General features: G+C 51.0%; 1 protein-coding gene across 1 annotated transcript in view; it reads left to right on the top strand.

Moving 5' to 3' along the window:
• EDC4 (enhancer of mRNA decapping 4) overlaps positions 1 to 19,928 on the top strand; it is a 48,130-nt gene extending 28,202 nt beyond the window's left edge. Inside the window, exons 19-29 of the mRNA XM_053271426.1 lie at positions 805 to 903; positions 2,473 to 2,625; positions 3,217 to 3,259; positions 5,397 to 5,577; positions 6,498 to 6,653; positions 7,609 to 7,724; positions 8,781 to 8,946; positions 10,010 to 10,196; positions 15,861 to 16,080; positions 16,811 to 16,974; positions 19,142 to 19,928. Coding sequence (XP_053127401.1) covers positions 805 to 903; positions 2,473 to 2,625; positions 3,217 to 3,259; positions 5,397 to 5,577; positions 6,498 to 6,653; positions 7,609 to 7,724; positions 8,781 to 8,946; positions 10,010 to 10,196; positions 15,861 to 16,080; positions 16,811 to 16,974; positions 19,142 to 19,334 — 1,678 coding nt within the window. The 3' untranslated portion in view covers positions 19,335 to 19,928. The remainder of the gene's footprint in view (positions 1 to 804; positions 904 to 2,472; positions 2,626 to 3,216; positions 3,260 to 5,396; positions 5,578 to 6,497; positions 6,654 to 7,608; positions 7,725 to 8,780; positions 8,947 to 10,009; positions 10,197 to 15,860; positions 16,081 to 16,810; positions 16,975 to 19,141) is intronic.
• Positions 19,929 to 20,695: the final 767 nt, after the last annotated feature.

Genomic DNA, 20,695 nt, shown 5'->3' with positions numbered 1-20,695 from the left:
TCTGGGCGGCGATGGCTGCACCCCCTTGCCCCCGCTCGCTTGCAGGGGAGCAACAGCAGAAGAGGGTATGCCTTCCTCTCCTGCTTGTGGCTTTCGAGAGATGCCTGCCGGGCCACTGTGGGTGGGAAAGGATGCTGGATTGTGGATGGGCCAGGGGTTGGCAGCCTTGGGTCTCCTGCTGTTGGGCTGCAGCTCCCATCATCCCCGGCCATAATAATTGTGGCCCGGGATGATGGGAGTTGTAGTTCTACCACATCTGGAGAGCCACGGTTGCCTGCCTCTGGGAGAGGCCTTGGACTGGATCCAGCAGGGAAGTTCTTCTGTACTTATCGCAACATCCCAGTGCTTCAACTCGCTCTCCCTTCTGTGGCCATCACAGTTCTACTACTGTGGAAGTGTTGCCCTGCTTCCTAACCTCCCTCTGCTCCCAAAACGGCTCTCTGCGGCCTGTCTCCAAATGGCAGAGCATCTGCTTACATGCAGAAGATCCCAAGTTCATTCCTTGGCATCTTCAGGTATGATGGGGGAGAGACTTCTGCCTGAATCGCTGGAGAAGCTGTCAGCGTAGACAGTATTGAGCTGGGTGGGCCAGTGAACTGACTCGGTCTGAGGCAGCTTCCTTCGAAGGACTGCATTTGGGGTGTGCCCAGAGCCTGCCTGAAACGGAACCTGAACCACACGGAGTCTTTGACACAGAAGACACACAATCCTGCCTTGTGTGTCTCAGTGCTTCGCTCTCGCCGTGTGCATGTGGGTGAGACCCAATGAGTTGAGTCTAACGGGACATCCTCCTTTCCCTTCAAGCCCCAGGAATGATGCCGTAGAGCAGCACAAGAGCTCTTACCACAGGCACAGCTACCACCTCCTACAGCACGACAGTCAGGATGCCAGTGCTGAGCAAAGGTAAGACGGCACATGGATACGAATAGACACACTTCCCCTTTGGAGGCACATGGGGTTCGGCTGGAATGTCTGGAAAGAGCAGACCCATACCACCTTGCGGGTGGATGCTCTTCACAAATCGAGACCAAACCACCTTGCGGGTGGATGCTGAGCATGAATCGAGATCAGTGGCCACGACATCCGCCTACACAAGTTTATTTCTTTATTTCTTTACTACATTTTTATACGGCCTTTCTGCCTTGGCAAAGGCACCCAAAGCGGTTTACAGCATTAAAAGAAGCAAATTACAGAAAGTTAATAAAACCTCTCAGGCTGCTGGTCTTTTCAGGAGCTGAGGACAAGAGCTCCCTCGCCTGGGCGCCTCCTTTCTTGTCTCCCTCTCAGGGCACAGCTCAAGTTCAGCTCTCTGCTACGCAATGGCAGCCAAGTGAGTTGTGGTCCTCTTCCCTGGAGGAGAGCTGGTCTTGTAGTAGCAAGCACGATTTGTCACCTGAGCTAAGCAGGGTCCGCCCAGGTTGCATATGAATGGGAGGCTACATGTGTGAGCACTGGAAGATCTTCCCCTCTGGAGATGGAGCTGCTCTGGGAAGAGCATCAGGTTCCTGGTTCCCTCCCTGGCATCTCCAAGAAAGGGCTGAGAGAGACCCCTGCCTGCAACCTTGGAGAAGCCGCTGCCAGTCAGTGAAGACAATACTGAGCTAGATGGACCAATGGTCTGACTCGGTGTATGGCAGCTTCCTGTGTTCCTATGAGGCTGACCTCAGCCACTTATTTTTTCCATCACCCTCCTGCCTTTAAAAAGGTATTCAAGTGCTGTTTAGCATACAGTAAAAATATAAACAATATCTTTATTTAGCAAATAACTGGCCCTATCCACCCCCAGCACAGTACCTCCAGTGACTGTTGCTGGTTATCTTATGTTTATTTTTAGATTGTGAGCCCTTTGGGGACAGGGGGACATCTTCCCTTTGCAACAATCTATTGAATTATTGCCCAGTTTTGCCTGTCGGGGGTGCACTCCCTGCTCTTTCGCTCTGCATGCCACAGCATGGCAGTTACACACTAGGAAATCTGTGTTGGCAAGTAGATGGTGGGAGCATGCTGCCCATACACACATGGTTCTCTGTGCCTCGGGATGGTGTTGCCTGTTGTCCAAAAAGCTAGAGAAAGGACGGAAGTGCTGCAGGATGGAGGCACACAGGAATATGGTCCTCATTCTGGTCTATGTCGTAGCCAGGCCTGTCTGGCCCTGTTCAGGAATGCCACCAGCACCTTGTAGGATTCTTGCTGCAGGTCGGCTGCCCATGATGGCAGGAAATGTGGACCACAAGTTCTTCAGAGCAGACTGTCTTAACTGCCTTTGCAAGGGCCAGGCCCCGGGAGAAGAGTAGAGCTCTCCATGCTAAAGACTGAAGGATCTGGATGCTGCTTCCTTATTGAGGAAGGTAGCAGCAGAAATTGGTGCATGACCCCAATTCCCCTTAGGTAGCTCCTGTCCCAAACTGGGGAGTGGGGCAAGTAGTGGGCAGGCCTTCTGGGGGCTTCACTTTCCTTCTCTTCACTCTGCAGCGATCACGATGACGAAGTTGCCAGCTTGGCTTCTACGTCGGGTGGCTTTGGTGCCAAAGCAGTTGCACAGCGCTTGCCTGTGAAGGACTGGAAGGCCAAGGTGTCCCCTCGCGCATCCCCGAAACTCAAGCGGAAGGGGAAGAAAGACGACGGGTGAGCACACATTCCACAGACGTGGGAATTAGCTGTGCTTCACAAATAAACGTGTGTGTTTATATATATGAGAGAGAGAGAGAGAGAGAGAGAGATTTAAGTGTTTGCATCATTTTTCTTCGTTTTTGTGCAAACGGCCTGCAAGCCTTTCTTCTGTCAAGAGTCCCAGAGAAACCCATTGTAGCATTTTGACCATGCCTTCAGATGTCATAAGGGTCACCTGGGAACTGACCCTGCACTGCAGAATCCTGTCTTGAGGTTTTTTGTATGTGAATATCCATACGTGTGTGTGTGTGTGTGTGTGTGTGTGTGTGTGTGTGTGTGTGTGAGTGAGTGAGAGAGAGAGAGAGAGAGAGAGAGAGAGACAGAACACCCAGGAACAACCCTGTCAATATATTTTTGTCCAAATTCATGGGGGGGTGGGCGGGCGGAGAGCCCTGTATCAAAATGAAAACATACATGAAGATGGATGTTCCCAAGTCCAAAAATGCACACCTAAGCTTTTTTACATCAAAGCATGTTTGGGTGTGGTTCTAGGTGCACTGTTTGTTGTGTGCGGTTCACGTGGTCACATTAATCTCCTCTCTTCAGTTCCAGGGATGTGACACAGTCCCCGCGATCCTTTGACCAGCAGGTCAGTGTTCCTCTTCCAGAATATTTTTCTCCCTTTTCCAATGCACTTGCCAGTTGGTTAAGCAGCTGCAAGAAGTGCCTGTCACGGTGCTCCGTCTGGTCTATGTCTTCCTACATCACACAGATTTCCTGAGCTGACTGGATCGTGCAAGCACAGCAGTGAGCAGCTCTGATACTGCAGTTCTGGCGTAAAATATTCCAGGCAGCCATTCTTGCACTCCTGAGCTTGCATTCCGTGACTTCCATGAAATTGGCTGCTTAAAGACATTGAAGACAGTGCTTTTCTGGCCTTCCCGAAGCCCAGTGGTAGCCCAGGAAAATCCATTATTTCAGGGGTGCTCAAACTTGGGTCCCCAGATGTTGTTGGACCAGCTCCCATAATCCCCAGCCACAATGGCCAGAGTTGAAGTCCAGCAACATCTGGGGAGCCAAGTTTGAGTACTGCTACAAATATGTATATGCCGCTTTTCAACAAAGGTTTCCAAAGCAGTTTACATAGAGAAATAATAAACAAGAAGACGTCTCCCTGTCCCCAAAGGACTCGCAATCTAAAAAGAAACTTAAGGTAGACGCTAGCAACAGCCACTGGAGGGATGCTGTGCTGGAGATGGAGAGGGCCAGTTGCTTTCCCCCGCTCAGTAAAGAGGAACCCCTTCATTATTTGTTTCCTTGAAGTTCCTATTCATGGATTAATCCTGGTACCATGGCCGATGAAGGGGTTGGGAAGGACCAACTCCTCCTGTTTTTGTTTTTAATTTAAAGTTTAGTTCCAATAAAGGTGGCGGCTTGTCCGTAAACATGTTATACAATTGAACTGCATACTCACCAGAGTTGAGCTGACTCCTGATTTTAAACTTTGCCACCTCTGTGCCTTTGGGGTTGGTTAGTGTTTCTGGTTCACCCTTCTCCAGAATGGCTTTCTGGCAGTGGGTTGAACCCTGGATGTGGCTTTGTTCTGCGTGCACAAAAGGAGCCAGTGAAATTGTTGTTGTTTATATACCGCCTTTCAATAAAGAAGTTCCCAAAACAGTTTACATAGAACAGGGATTCCCAACCTGGGTTCCTCCCAGATGTTTCTGAATTACAACTACCAGCATCTCCAGCTACAATTCATTTCAATTCAGTTCAGCAACATCTGGAGGAACCCAACATCTGGAGGAACATCTGGAGGAACCCAGTGGGGTTGGGAACCCCTGCCATAGAAGAAAGAATGAGATGGTTCCCTGTCCCCAAAGGACTTACAAACTAAAAAGGAACATAAAGGTAGACACTAGGGCAGTTCACACCATTTGCATCAGGGGAGGAGAAGAAGCCTCAGTCCTAATTTGGGAGCTTGGTGCACTTCTGGTTTTCGATCATAGATAAAAACTGGGTCGGAGGTTGGGAGCTTGGCCATCAGTCAAGCCCAGCTGGGGGGGAGGATATTCTGAAGCCTCGTTCAGAAGCTAGAGACGGAACCTGGGTGGAGCGAGCTTGTCCTCCCAGGCTAGGACTTGCCTGGCAATCAAGCTCCTTGCCTCCACCTGGCTCTTATCAAAACTGCTACTAAGAATATTTATAGGCCGCTTTTCAACACAAGTTCCCAAAGTGTTGAAAAATAAAGAGAAAAATAAAAATAAACAAGATGGCTCCCTGTCCCCAAAGGGCTGTCTCCCTGTCCCCAAAGAGAGACACCAGCAACAGCCACTGGAGGGATGCTGTGCTGGGGATGGATAGGGCCGTTTGCTCTCCCCCTGCTCAATAAAGAGAACCGCCACTTTAAAAAGGTGCCCCTTTGCCCAGTTCGCAAGGACTAACTGAGTAAATATAGCACCTGGTTGAAAACCAAGAGCGTGCCCAGCTCCTGACTTAGGGTAGGAGGCTTCTACCATAGTGCTGACAGTGTGAACTGCCCTACTGCAAAGGGCAGTTCACACGCTGGAAGGATGCTGGAAGTTCACATGCTGGAAGGATGCTGCTCTGGGGGTCGAAAGGGCCAGCTGCTCTCCCCCTGCTCAATAAGAAGAGAGCCACACCACTTCAAAAGCTGCCTCTTTGCTCAGTAAGCAGGGATGCTTCTAAGTTCATGGGATGGTTACCTCTTCCCTCCCCACCCCCGCCTGCCTCTTCCCCCCCCCCCCACCTGCCTCTTCCAACAGGTTGCTCCTGAGTACCAGGACGAGCTGATGTGTCTGCTGAGGAACCAGCAGAGAGAGATTGTGGAGCTGAGGCAGAACCAGAGGGAGCTGATGCAGAGGCTCACCGACCACCTGGACGCTGTGCAGAGCTCCCTGATGGGTCACATCGAGCGAGTGATGGACACCCAGCAAGAGCAGGAGCGTATCCTTCTTGGGCAAATGCCTCTTGAGCCTTTCCCCGCCAGGGCCTTGTCCCGTTCAAGGCGAAGCTCTGTGGAGGCTGTACAAGCTCTTCCCAGAATCCCCAGCAGTCTTGCATGTCTCCCTTTTTAAAGCTGCCGTGTTTAAGTGTTCCTGGATGTCTTCTGGGGAGAAGGAAAAAGTCCGTTCAGTTGTGTTAAGTGTCTGGCTTAGCCATTACTTTATGACAGGGGTTCCCAAACTTGGCTCCCCAAATATTGTTGGACTACAACTCCCATAATCCCTTCATCCATAGTGGTGGTGGGGCGATTGGAGTTGTAGTCCAGCAACATCTGGTGAGCCAAGTTTGGGAACCTTGTTATGAGGAGAGGAAAAATAGAACTACTAGCAGATTGATTACAATGAAATCTAACAAATGGGCAACATTCCTAAAGTTTGGGAATGATGAAATACAAAGTAATGTACAGCCAATATACACAGTTAAAACTTTCACAATTGGCCGTGTAATTGTTTCATTTTTCTTTTAATAAAAAATAACAGACCACAAAATTCTACTGGAACGTTAAAACAAAAATTGTAAAATGCCACCTCCTAGAAAACAACATTAACCTATATAGAGTTAAACTGTATGATGAAAAGATTATCATACTTCTGACTCTTTCACCAAGAGTCAGGAGCTCTCGAACTTTGGGTCCCCAGCTACTGTTGGACTACAACTCCCATCTTCTGCAGCCACAATGGTCTTTGGGACCCATGATCAAGAACCCTTGGCTTATCCCACTTCATTGCAAGCAACTCTGTGAAGTAGGCTGACCGTTCAAGGAGCTCTCTCTGGACTCTTGTTTTGTAGCGCTTCTCGGGAACTTGAAAGGGGGGAACCCCGCCTGGTGCTCCTGCGTTCCTTAACTCTCTTGGCTTCAGAGCGGAGGCTGGACCAGGCCCTAGCTGAGGGACAGCAGCGCAGTCGGCAACTGCAGGAGCACCTGTCCCAGCAGCTGTCCCAGTCCCTCTCCACGGCTGCCTGCAATCGGCTGGAGAGGACCATCCGCGAGGAGATGAAGAAGACCGTGCCTCCGTGTAAGTCCTGCACTGCAGGGCTGGATCGCTTTACCGAGCAGCCTGTGAACGCTCGGGATGTGCGTGGAACTGGTTCAGAGGCCCTTGATGGGGATCCGAACCGGTTCGAAGAACTGGCCGTTCCGCCGGGTTCGACAGCAGCGGGGGTGCTGCTTTTAAGAGCAGGGGGAGGTGCTTTTATTCCTCCTGCCACTTTCCCCCCTTTTGGAAAGCCCATCAGGGCAGCAGCCTACCTCCCTGCCGCCCCATTGCCCCCGTCTTCTGGATATGATGTAGCCCTCCCCCGCTCTTAGAGAGGCACCCCCGCCGCCTTCGAGCCTCCCCGCCGCGGTTCCCTGCACGTCCTTAGTGAGCGCCATCAGCTGGGGATGCCTGTGTCATGGCCCGAACCCCTCCAGGGGTGAGTCTGGGGTTCTGTTCAGGGAGATGGCACCGGTGCTACACTTGCCCAGATGTGCCCAGCGCAGAATCCCAGGATTAGGTATGCTGCATGTGAACATTTTTGGAAGGGCAGTCTAGAAATCCAATCCATCCATCCATCCATCTAGTAACAGAACACAGGAGCCTGCCTCCTCCCAAGCCAGGTCTCAGGTTTTGCCAACTCAGTGCTTTCTGTACGGACTGGCAGCAGGTCTCCGGGGCTGCCGGGGGCTCTTTCTCAGCCTTGCCGGGATGGCCCTTCTGCGGGCCACACACAGAGGGGTCCGCTTGCTTGCGCGCGCGCTCTCTCTCTCTCTCTCTCTCTCTCTCTCTCTCTCTCTCTCTCTCTCTGAGCTGTGGCCCCGTCTCCAGAATGACCCCTGACCAAACAGGAAGGATTGGTTATTGCTGCCACAGTGGCAGGAGTGGGCCCCCGACCTCCATGCCTAGCATCCCACATACGTACATGTGTGTGTGTTGTGTGTGTGAGAGAGAGAGAGGGGATTGGGATATCTCCTTGTTTTGCACCAACCAGGCATTTCCAAGACCTTGGATCCTGTCACTGGGCAGCTGAGTAACACCATTGCAACCAAGCTTACAGCCATTGAGGGGACGCTGAAGGAGAATGTCACCAAGCTGGTGAAATCCAAGGTAAGGGTGGGGTTTAGCTGTTGCTAACAGATTCTTCCATTCTCCCAGCCTGCTGTGGAAAGGCACTCAGTGGGTGGTATGAGCTGGACAGCTACATTATGAGTATTCATATGCCACTTTCTTCTTGTATGTTGTTGTTAACCGCCCAGAGACGCAAGTTTGGGGTGGTGTACAAATTTGATAGATAGACAAAAGTTTCTAAAGTGGTTTACGTAGGAAGAAGATGGTCCCTTGTCCCAAAGAAGCTCACAATAGGAACACGGGAGTCTGCCACAGGGACACAGGAGTCAGACTCTCGATCCCTTTAGCTCAGTGTTGTCCACACTAACTGGCAGCAGATTTCCAGAGTTTCAGGCAGGAATCTTTCCCGGCCCTGCCTGGCGATGGCAGGGACTGCACCTGGGACCCTTCTGCATGCAGAGCCGATGCTTGAACACTGAGCTCTGTCTTAAAGAATTCCAGTCTAAAAAGAAGCATTAGGAAGACACCATCAACAGCCCTGGAGGGATGCTCTGCTGGGGTTGGATAGGGACTGCTACGTGCAAAAGAGCCACCACTTCAGAATGCCTCTCTGTCCCGTTGGCAGGTGCTCTGGCCTAGATCCACGTGCCCGTTCAGCATCCTGTCACCTAGGGAGGCAACATCTTGATGTACTAGAGCAGGCCAGCCAAGTGCCATCTACATATTTCGTGGCCTGAGCACTCTTCCGCTTGTTAACTGAGACCCTGGCAAGTTTCTTTGGATCTAGGAGACAGCCCAGAGTTCAGGAGCCAGACCCTGGGCGCTCGACAAAACTACTAGGCTTAGTGATGAACTTTGTGGAGAGGCAGGGCAAATGGCTCTCCGAGAGGGAGGGCTCTCTGTCTCATTTACAAGCAACATACTTAGAACACAAACAGGGCTGCTTGGGACAAATAAAGGGCTGATTAAGCAACACCGCCTCAACATATCCTAGTCTGGGCCCCAATCATTAGGCACGGTGGCTCCCTGGCGCCTGGGATTTCTCAAGCCCTGGATTTAACTGCATTCACCTTTGGTGCTGTGCTTCCTTTCCAGAACCTTACTGATGCCATTGCCCGGGCAACTGCTGACTCCTTGCAAGGCCCCATGCAATCTGCATACCGGGAGGCGTTTCAGAGTGTGGTGCTGCCTGCCTTTGAGAAGAGCTGTCAGTCCATGTTCCAGCAGATCAATGACACCTTCAAGCAAGGCACGCAGGAATGTATGTCCAGCCGCCTCTTTCTGCCTTGGCATATTCCAGCTGGGGAATATTAGCTAGCTTGCAATTCTCAGTGAAGAAATTGTTCTGGAAAGGGAAAGAATTCCTCTTTCTCTCTTGCACACTCTCTCTCTTGTGAACATAAGCTGCCATATACTCAGTCAGATCACTGGTCCATCTAGCTCAGTATTGTCTTCACAGACTGGCAGCGGCTTCTCCAAGGTTGCAGGCAGGAGACTCTCTCAGCCCTTTCTTGGAGATGCTGCCAGGGAGGGAACTTGGAACCTTCTGCTCTTCCCAGAGCGGCTCCATCCCCTGAGGGGAAGATCTTACAATGCTCACACATCGCATCTCCCATTCATATGTAACCAGGGTGGACCCTGCTTAGCCGGACAAGTCATGCTTGCTACCACAAGACCAGCTCTCTTCCCTATTTCAGGGCTATCTTAAAGACGATTAGGCAAACTCACAAGAGAGGTATGTCAAAGGCTGCTAGCAATGAGAGCTAAATAGAGCTTCCATGTTTGGAGGCAATAGATCAAGGCTAGCTGCTCTTTCCTTATGGACAGGTTGGCATTGCCTGTTTTGGTCAGTATTTCCAGTGCGTTTAGGTATAAAAATCTTTAGTAATGGGATATTTAAGTCTTAGGAGCCAGCTCAAGAGAAATACTCTAATGACTCTAATAAACCTGGCTACATTATTTGGTCAAAATTGAGGGGAGTTAGGGCTGGGGCTTGTGGGTTTCGTTAGCAGCAGGCCCCTCCTCCCGTGCTCATCCATAATTTGGTGAAGTGGTGCAGCCTCAGCTCCATGTCATTGGCCAGTGACCAGAACCTATGAGAATGAACTAGGAACAGAGGAAGCTGCCTTATAAGGAGTCAGGCCATTGGTCCATCTCACTCAGTCCTGTCTACACTGACTGGTAGCAGCTCTCCCAGGTTTCAGGCAGGGCTCTCTCCCAGCCCTTTCTGGAGATGCTGCCAGGGAGGTCCCTTCTGCATGCAAAGCAGATGCTCTGCCCCTGAGCGAGGGCCCCATCCCTCTGTTGTGCTTCCCCTTCTGCAGATATACAGCAGCTGGAGACCCACATGAAGAACAAGAAAGCTCGAGAGCAGGAAGCCCGGGACTCTCTGCTGGGCCAGCTCCGGCAGCAGGTCAGCGCCTTCCAGAGCACCACCGACCAGCTGGCGTCCACCATTACGGCCAGTGTGCACTCCGAGGTGCAGCATCAGCTCCATGTCATTGTGGGCAAGTGAGTGGCGCAGGCTGAGGCCAGGATCCTCCCGAGGAGGCGTGGTAAAAGGGAGCACTGCCCCATAAGTGTTGCGTGCACACAGACTCTCAGAACCAAGTTCAGTAGGACCATATCTGGGATACATAATGAAACTGAGACGGCAGCAAACGTCCCGTATAAAGATAAATTAAAGTATGCACTCCATCACTCCTGCTGTGAGGAGGAAGAACCTTCATTAGTGCAGAGTTGGGTATTCTTCATGCGGACCAGGCCATCCGTATGGAGGTTTCCTTAGAGCTGGCAACCTGCTTGCCTGTCTGAACTGCAGAGAATAAGATAAGGCCACTAGGTGGTGTTATCTCTAATACAAGAAGCCAAAATAGCTGGATTCCCACTGTGGCCACCATCCCCCTTTGCTGAGTACATAGGGCCAAACTAGCTATTGCCTTAAGCATGTGGCAAGCTGCTTTTTCCTTTGTCAAATAGCAGGCATGGTGGAGGGGCCAATCCAGTTTGGGACTTGCAGGGAGTGTGTGTGTGTCTTGAATCCTTTGCCATGGTAGTCCATGGTCCCAGTCCAGATTCCTGCCTTCACAGTTCCTATCGGACCAGGGTGGAAAACTCTCGTTGGCACCAATAGGAGCTTTTCTTCTTCGACGTGGTCTCTGTGCTTTACACGAATGGGCTTTGCGCCTGTGCAGAGACATCATCGCAGCTTCCCAAGCTAGATACCAGACTTTGGGCAGTAACCCCACCCCCAAGGTTTATAGGCACAGACTTCCCTCTCCAGTCTTTCGTCATCCACGGACAGATCGACATCGTTGGAGAACTTTTCTTGCTATTGCTAAGTACCAGCTTTATTCCCTGCTTTTTATTTCAGTAATCTCCCCTTCGTTAGCATTTTTGTTTCTCCCCAGTAACCCCACCCCACACCCCTTCCACCTGTGTCCTTCGGGCCCAGCGTACTCCAGTTCATTTTCCTTTGACTTCTCGGCCTATGGCCAAGACTACTAATTTTAAGCAGTGTGGTCACTGCAAGGCCAAAATCCCATCCACAGACAGCCACAAACTCTGCCTGTTTTGCTTAGGAGAAGCCCACAAAGTTGATTCCTGCCCCCCATTGTGCGGCCTTTGCCAAACAGGAACGAAAGAATCGGGCTTCTCGCCTTCGATCTTGGCTCTGGGAACAGGCCTCAAAGTTTTCAGGCTACGCAAAATCAAAAATGACCATGCAAGCGTCGACAAGCGGCTCTCTTACAGCCCGTTTCATCCCCACCGGGGATCGTGCTGTCCACTCCTGAGGCGAATTTGCCGGTCAGTCCCGACGCTCAGGCTTCGACTTCAGTACTGAAGGTCTCCATGGCATGTTGATTTCGAGGGCGGCGTTCATTGAACCGCATTCGGCCCAACTTCCTAAGAAGAAAAAGAGGAAGAAGGACCGTCACCTTTGGGAGGATGCTCCTCCAAGGAAGAAACAAAAATTGACCCACGGCACCAAGCGTCGCTCCTGTACTCTCTAAACAGAGATCATTCTCGAAACCAACATGGTCTACACATGTAGCCCTCATGATCCCATCTATGAGTCCTAGCGGGACTCTGAACCCGAGGACATTCCTCCCAAACAACCCAGGCAGTGGACGAACCGGGAGCTCGAGGCCACCCTCGATGAACGCTACACGAGGCAACTGGAACCAGAGTTGGGACTATTATTACGCTGACAAGGAGGTTCAACACCACCGATGGACATCGAGTTCCACAAGAGCTTTGCACGACCAAGCCTCTTCTCTTCTCCCATCGGTACCGACGTTGTCGATACCAAATCCTCGCTCAGGATCGACGTCTCTTCCTCCTCCACTTCCACCTTGGACCACATCTCTGCTCCCGCCACGAGTTCCACCCAGGAACTGCCCTACTCAGGCGGCCACAGCCACCATTTTCCCTGAGACGAAGCCCGCCTCTGCTAGGCCTAGGGTACGGAATCTTCCTTTTCCCATTTCGAGAGACTCCTCTGACGACTCCTCGGATGAGGAAGGCCCAGAATCCTCTCATTCAGATGGAATCTAACTGGGTTCCTCCCCACCTACACTTCTGATGGAACCCAGACCTAGCTTACCCTCAGAGGATTTCAAAATATATGCTGACTTCATTTCTCATATGGCATCATCCCTGGGTGTTCGGGTGTTCAAAACTCCAAAGAGGATAAGACTGACCCAGATCCACTTTTCCAGTTAACTGAGGAGGATGCTCGTGCGTCAGTTTCCCTTCCACTAAACCCATCCATCCTGAAGGTTACCAAAGCCTCCTGGCACAAGGCTTCCTCTCTCCCTCAAACTTCAAAAAAAGCTTGACACCTTCTACAGGTTACATAGTTCAACAGTTCAGGATGTTTTCTTCCTAAAGCAACATCCCTCGACCAACTCAATAGTTGTGGAATCCTCTTTGTCCAAATTTCGTGGATACTCTTCCTCTTCTCCACCTGATAAAGAGGGAGAGAAACTAGACACCTCAGAAGGCGTTTCCTTCTGATAAGAATTGCCATTCCGTCCTTTCTGACAAGAATCGCGAACTAACAGGCCTACTACGCCCGTTACCCATTGTTCCTATGGGACCTCATCGCCCCCTTTCTGGATCACCTGCCAGAACAACAACAGGGCCCCATACAGGTATTCCTGCGTGAGGCTACGCAAGTGTCTAAGCAGGAGCTTCATGCTATTCACCACTCCACAGAGGGAGCTGCTAAGGCACTGGTGACCTCCATTCTTTGGTGGACCGACCCTGCCAATCTTCAGGTCGGCTCCCCCTTCCAAGCCCCCCAACATACCCTCGTGCTCACGACGGATGCCTCTATGGAAGGTTGAGGGGCACACACCAAGAAACACAACATTCACGTTCTCTGGTCTCCGGAAGAAGCCTCCCACCATATCAGTTACCTCGAACTCCTGGACATCTTCAAGGCCCTGAGAGCCTTCCTTCCTCTAATTGCCCACTCATCCATTCTGGTCCAAACGGACAACACAACTGCGAAAGCGTACCTGAACTGACAAGGAGGCACATCTTCCAGCCCCCTCCTATACCTCACCATCAACCTTTGGATGTGGTGCATCCAGCATGGCATCACGCCTCTCGCAGTCCACATTCAAGAAGACAACACTACGACACACAGACTGAGCAGAACCCGTACCGCTTCTCACGAATGGCAGTTACACCACCCAACAGTACTCTCCCAATTCAACCGATGGTTCCTCCCAGAAATAGACCTCTTTGCGTCAGAAACGAACATGTAATGTCCCCAGTACTGTTCCAGATTGGGGATAGGACACAATTCCCGAGGGAGCGCATTTGCCCTACCGTGGACAGACCTCCTAACCTATGCCTTTCCACCGATACCTCTTCTTCCTCGAACCCTGCAGAAGATCTCCCAGGACCATCCGCATTGCATCCTGATCACCCCTTGGTAGCCCAGGAGGCCCTAGTTCCCCCGCATCCTCCGCCTGTCCAGCCATCGCCTACCGTACTCTCCCAACAAGAGGGTCATCTCCTACACCCCGATCTCCAGCGCCTGAACCTCACGGCCTGGCACTTCACTCCACCCTTCTAGTAGATCTTCAATGCATACTTAACGCGGCCCGCAAACCATCCACCATCACTTCATATGCATACAAATGGACTCGCTTTCAGAAGTTCCTGTCAGACCACAAGATCCCTATGCACTCTTTGTTGAGCATATCTGCTCCTACCTTCTTTCTCTAAAAGAATCGGGACTCAAACTTCCTTCGTTAAAGGTACACCTGGCGGCCATAGTAGCTAATTCCCCGGCCTCTACGCCATCCTGGTTCCAAAACCCGACTGTTAAACACTTCCTCATGGGCCTTACTCTCCTTTATCCAGATCCACCAGTGATGTCTCCAGCATGGGACCTCACCTTAGTTCTTTCCTCCCTGATGTACTCTCCACTTGAGCCTATGGCTACAATTTCCATGGACCTCCCATCATGCAAAGTCGTATTTCTCACAGCGATTACCTTTGCTCGGCGTGTCAGTGAACTCGGAGCACTCGGTAGATGTACCCTACCTCACTTTTCACAAAGAGAAGCTGGTACTCTGACCTGACATCACTTTTCTGCCTAGGGTTGTCACTTTCTTTCATCACTCCCAACCCATCTCCTTACCTGCATTCTTTCCTGAACCGTTCACCGACACTGAACATCGTCTCGACTCTCTCGATGCCCACAGGGCACTAACGTTCTACGTGGACCAGACTTCCTCCCTACGAGTGTCAAACTCTCTTTTCGTTCTCCATTCGGGACCCCATAAGGGCAAACGGGCGTCAGCCCAGACTATCTCCAGATGGCTGGTTCGCACCATCTCTCTCGCCTACCAAATTTCAAAGAAGCCCCTCTCACTCTCAATCCGAGCACACTCAATGAGGGCGGTTGCGGCCTCCACTGCCTTCGACAGGTCCATCCCACTGGAAGTTATCTGTCAAGTGGCTATGTGGGCTTCGAAGCACTTGTTCGTTCAACACTACACTCTAGACGGACACGGCATTCGGCAGGGCAGTGTTACAATCCATATTCGCCTGATTCCGCCTCCAGGTGAGCATGGCACGGGTGCAGCTTGCTGTGCGCCCATTCGTGTAAAGCACAGAGACCACGTCGAAGAACGACAGGTTGCTTACCTGTAACTTGGGTTCTTCTAGTGGTCACCTGTGCTCTTACACGCCCACCCATCCTCCCCTCTTCTCATGTCTTTCCTGCTAGTCTCTTTCAGATTGCGGACTCAGAAGACTGGAGAGGGAAGCCCGCGCAGCCGCCTGTATACCGAGGGGGCGGGGTTACTGCCAAAAGTTAGAACTCTAGGTTGGAAGCTCCGATGTGGTTTCTGCGCAGGCGCAAAGCCCATTCGTGTAAGAGCACAGTTGACCACTAGAAGAACCCAAGTTACAGGTAAGCAACCTGTCGTTCCTGGTCAAATTGCAGCAGGGGCAAATGGGCTAACATCCTGCACCACCACCCACGCACACGTGCTGTTTATCAGTGGGGTGGGAATCTCACAGCTGCATAGCGCATGCTTGGCCTTTAATGTGTTGGCTCATCTAGTCCTGCAAACTATGCAAAACCTTATAGGGTCTCAGAAGGTGCACTGGTGAGAATAAAAAAGAGAGCATCCCTAAAAACAAATATGTGCTCTCTGCCTTTATATGAATATAAATTCCAAATATGAATATATTGACAACCTATATATTCACTTTAGAAAAGATAGCTGACATATGGTCAAAAAAGTAATCCAAGTAAAATGTGTGTAAATCCAAAATGTGTGGGTATAAAAGACAATTGGTGAAATCTGCATTGATGACCATATGTTACCTGTCTTTTATAAAGTGGATTTATAGATGTGGTTCCGGCTTGTCAGTATGTTTATATTTGGGATTCATCTAGTCCTGAGCCATTCGGTGGTTGTGGAGAGGGGGAAACCAGGATCTAGAAGAGCATCCTGTCGCCTGGATGCAGAAGGGTGGGAAGTGCTGAGACCAATGGAGCAAGGCCTCTGTTTCCTGGCCTGTCTGTCTCAAGCAGGTGGGCAGACCTGTGCCTGGCCCTTTGGGGTGTATTTGCAAGTCCTCTGGGAGTCCAAACAGGGTTGTCGTCGTCCTCATTGCTGTTCTCCTCCTCCTCCCCGCCAGCATGCAAGAGTCCATCCTGGCCCAGGTACAGCGGGTGATCAAGGGAGAGGTGAGCATGGCCATGAAGGAACAGCAGGCCGTTGTCACCTCCAGCATCATGCAGGCCATGCGCTCGGCGGCTGGCACCCCCATCCCTGCCACCCACCTCGACTTCCAGTCGCAGCAGGCGCATGTGCTGCAGCTGTTGCAGCAGGGACATCTGCACCAAGCCTTCCAGCAGGTATGCATCTTCTGAGCTGCGGAGGCAGGGTTCGAGCTCTCTCCAGTTGTTTTTTTGACACATCTGGCTGACCTCCTGGTTTTAGGGGGGGGCAGTTGTGCAGAGCTCAGTGGAGACATTTAAGAAATGTCAGCTCCTTGGTGTTGAGCTCTAAACACATTGGCTTTTCCTTTGTGGCGGAAGATCTCTATAAGGGGTGGCTGGGAGTCTGCTATTAGTCCAGCAGGGGGCGCACGGAGCCATCCCGTGTGGCTGCATTTTCGTTCACGGTGCAACATTCCAGCATGACCATGTATAATAGGTGTGCCGAAGCTTATATCCAGCCCTGCCGCCCTGTATCCTGCATGTTCAAGGTCACTTAATTACTTGCCCCTTTGTGTACTTCAGCTGCATGTTCTCAGCGTTGGAAAAAAGTGTGGGAGGTTTACAAAATGATGCACAGCATAGAGGGATTTTCCCTTCCTTTCCCTGACTTTACAATTTGGGACCACTCAGTGAAATTGGTGGGCAAGTAGATCCAGACCAGACAAAGAAAGTCTTCCCAAAATGTTTTATTAACCTATGGAATTCACTGCCACAAGATGTGGTGATAACTAGCACATTAACCAAGGGTTCAAGAGCCCTGCCCAAATGCCTCAATCGGCCACTGTGAGCCAGTAAGGACATGCAAATTTCCCAGGATGCCATTGGCTTGCCTTCCTCCTCAGACGCTTCCTCGTTTCTCTTGCAGGCACTCACAGCAGCCGATTTGAACCTGGTCCTCTACGTCTGTGAAACAGTAGACCCTCAGCAAGTGTTTGGGCAGCACCCCTGCCCTCTGTCCCAGCCTGTCCTCCTGTCTCTCATCCAGCAGCTTTCCTCAGACTTGGGAGCCCGGACGGAGCTGAAGTTGAAGTGAGTGGGGCCAAGTGAAGCCGAGAGGGGCGTGTGTGGCTGCTGCCAGGAGCTACAGCATATACCCAGCACTGTGTGCATCCTATGCTAAAGTGCATTGAGGCAGGGAGGAGTAGCACTCTGCCTCAGGAACAACCGGTTCTGCAACCGCTGTGAATTATGCAAATTTATTCATCTTTTGGGGGGTGGGGTGGGGGGACAATTCTGGTCTTGGTACTCATGGGGATGGTCGAAGAGTGTGCAGAACACTGAAGCCTCACCCTCTGGAAACCTTATCCAGCCATGTTTCTGACTTGGGAAGTTGCACTAGAAATTGTCCACCCACTTTCAAGCCGGGCTAGCAGCATCAAGGTCAGTGTTAGGAACATAGGAAGCTGCCATATACTGAGTCAGACCATTGGTCTGTCTAGCTCAGTATTGTCTTCACAGACTGGCAGCGGCTTCTCCAAGGTTTCAGGCAAGAATCTTTCTCAGCCCTATCTTGGAAATGCTGCCAGGGAGGGAACTTGGGACCTTCTGCTCTTCCCAGAGCGGCTCCATCCCCTGAGGGGAGAATATCTTGCAGTGCTCACACATCAAGTCTCCCATTCAGATGCAACCAGGGCAGACCCTGCTTAGCTAAGGGGACAAGTCAGGCTTGCGGCCACAAGACCAGCTCTCCTCTGGGCGCCGCTGAGCAGCTGTCGAAAGGGCTCGCTGCTTGTTTCTGAGAACAATTCTGTGCTCACTGCCTTCTCTGCCATCACCACATGAAACTACTCTCCGGGTTAACCCAGAGAGGAAGGGGGCCCATGGATGGCAGTTTGCAAAGACCCCTCTGAAACATGGGGCCAGCCCTCCCAGTAAGCCTAGTTGGAGATGGGGTCCTCCCCCTTTCCTGCATTCCTGCAGGGTTGCAGCATTCATATTCATTGATTTATTTAAAATATGTATACCCCTCTCCTCCAGTACACTACTGCTTTATTAATGCTCCAGCATTAATAAAAATTGATACAATCTAAAACAATAAAAATTACTAAGAAGTTAAAAGACCAAGGGAAAGCCACATTTAGAGTTACAAGTTTTAAGTTTCAAGTTAAAAGTTGTACATAAAAAGCTAAAAACTGCACCGCCTAGAGATGTCCAGATCTGGCGGTAGAAAAATATGATAGGTTTCTTCGTTTGATCTATCTATCAGATACAGCAGCGGATAAAATATTAAAAAGTCTCTTTAAAAAGATGCATCTTCAATTGTTCCTTAAAACCGCTGAGGGAGGAAGCATGGTGAAGTTATTCTGGGAGGGTGCTACAACCGGAAATATCCTTCCTCTAGTCCCCGCCAGCTAGGTATCTCTTAGTGGCGGGGCCATGAGCAAGGCCTGAGATGCCGCATGAAGGGCCCTGGCAGGTTCATATGAGCGATTGCGGTCCACGGAACATCCTTGTCCCCTGCTGTGAGCAAAGAGGTGTCGTTTGTGATGTCATCCACCCCGATTCAAGATGGCGGAACCATAAACTTTTGAGGTGCACGTGAGCTAAATTGTGAACCGCTTAACCGATTTGAACCAGATTTGCTACAGGTGTAGGGACACATAGGGACACCTCCGTGGTGAAGTTTGTGATGATGTCATCCATCCCAATTCAAGATGGTGGACACATAAACTTTGGAGGCGCAAGTGCACTAACTTGTGGACAGTCGAACCAAATTTGCTACAGCTGAATGGACACATGGGGATGCCCCAGTGGTTTCGATTGTGATGTCACCCACCGCGATCCAAGATGGCAGATGCATAAACCTTTGAGGCACAAGTGAACTAACCTGAGGACTGTCTAACCAATTTGAACCTAATTTGGAACACTACTTAGCTGTCGTGCGTGACACACAGGTACACCACAATGGTGCAGTTCATAATGACATCCACCTGACAGCCACCCTGATCCAAGATGGCCGACACGTGAACATTTGAGGCACAAGAGATCTAACTTGTGGACCTCGGTTTGCCCCAGGTGCAGAGACAGTGGAAGGATGATTAGTTCTTACTAATATTTATTTATATCTTATGTAAACCACTTTGGGAACTTTTATTGAAAACCAGTATATGGGCATTTCTCGTATTCGTGTACCTCCCGAGGCTGCTGTTTGTAACCAGGGTCGCACTAAACGAACCCTCTGCTCTCTCCTCCACAGCTACCTGGAGGAGGCCGTGATGCACCTCGACCACAGCGACCCCATCACCCGCGACCACATGGGCTCAGTGATGAACCAAGTGCGGCAGAAGCTCTTCCAGTTCCTGCAGGCGGAGCCTCACAACACCCTGAGCAAGCCCGCCCGCCGCCTCATGATCATGCTCCAAGGCTTGGTCACTCCCAGCATGTCCTAACCAGGCTTGGCCACTGGTGCCTCATGGTGGCTTCTCCTTTCTGTTTTTTAAGCCCTTGCCAGGAAAATTGTATCCGCTCCCCGGTGTGTGGATGGGGAGGGGGGGCTGCCAAGCCCACCGGCGTAGCCCCATGTAATCCAGATCCACTTGTTTTGTGCAGACGGGCCCCATCCCTGGCACACTCACCTTGCTGTCGGCCCGCTTTGTCCTTTGGGGCCGTTCCCCAAGCCTGCGGGAGGCGAAGGTCAGCAAACCTGTCCGTCGTGTCAGGGAGGGGGTTGGTTTCTGTGGCCAACTTAAGTGTAAATGGTCGAAAGAACCTGCTATAAAGGTGCAGACAGGTGGGAGGGGGCGGCAGCCAGCACAGCTGTGGCCCCCACTTGCACTGCTTATGGGTGGGTGCGGGTGGTGGTCAGTAGATGAGCCCCACCCCACCCCCTCTCGAGAAGCAGCGTTGGTTCTTTGTGTGGTGGAGCATGTTAATGGATCGAACATTTCCTTTAGTTTTTGCTTTTACACCACTTTTTTTTTTCTTTTTATGTAGAATATTCCATTTTTGAACGTTTAAGAGTTCAATAAATGATTTTGGAGAAAGAGTCTCCCACTTCTGTTCCTTGATGGGCCTGATCAGGGTGTGTGTGTGTGTGTGTGTGTGTGTGTGTGTGTGTGTGTGTGTGAGCGAATTCTGTTGGTTCATTGTCTCAGCTGCGAGACTGGAGGGAAGCATTTCCCCAGGGTGAGGTTTCTGGTTCCATAAGAAGGCAGCTACCTAAAACATAGAAAGCTGCCTTATTCCAAGTCAGGCCATTGGTCTCTCTCGCTCAGTATTGTCCACACTGACTGGCAGCGGCTCTCCAAGGTTGCAGGCCAGAGTCTCTCCCAGCCCCACCTGGAGATGCTGCCAGGGATTGAACTTGGAACCTTCTGCATGCAGAGCAGATGCTTTTCCACTGACCTAAGGCCCCATCCCCTAAGGGGACTCTCTTAACAGCAGACAGTACGCATATGTAGTCACCCATCCAAATGCAAACCAAGGCAGGCCCTGCTTAGCAAAGGGGACTATTCTGCTCTCTACAATTACCCTCTTCAGTGGGCCCATATCCCTTATTCTAGTTCAGGAGTGCCTGACACAAACGCCCCCGTGAGCCCAAATCAACCATGGTTTGGTATGAAGGGCTCGCGGTCCATTGTTAGCACCATAATTAATTAATTAAAAATATTAATGTGAGGGTGCAGAAGGCTAGAATTGGGGAAAGGTGTGGCAAAAGAGGGATGGTGGTAACAATAATAAACTGTATCTGTTAGCCACCCCATAACAAATTGTTCTCTGGGTGGCATAAACACAGTGTTTAAAAACAGAA

Source organism: Hemicordylus capensis, chromosome 9, assembly GCF_027244095.1.
Source record: "Hemicordylus capensis ecotype Gifberg chromosome 9, rHemCap1.1.pri, whole genome shotgun sequence".
Classification (NCBI taxonomy): domain Eukaryota; kingdom Metazoa; phylum Chordata; class Lepidosauria; order Squamata; family Cordylidae; genus Hemicordylus; species Hemicordylus capensis.
This window is presented reverse-complemented; position numbering and strand designations above follow the sequence as displayed.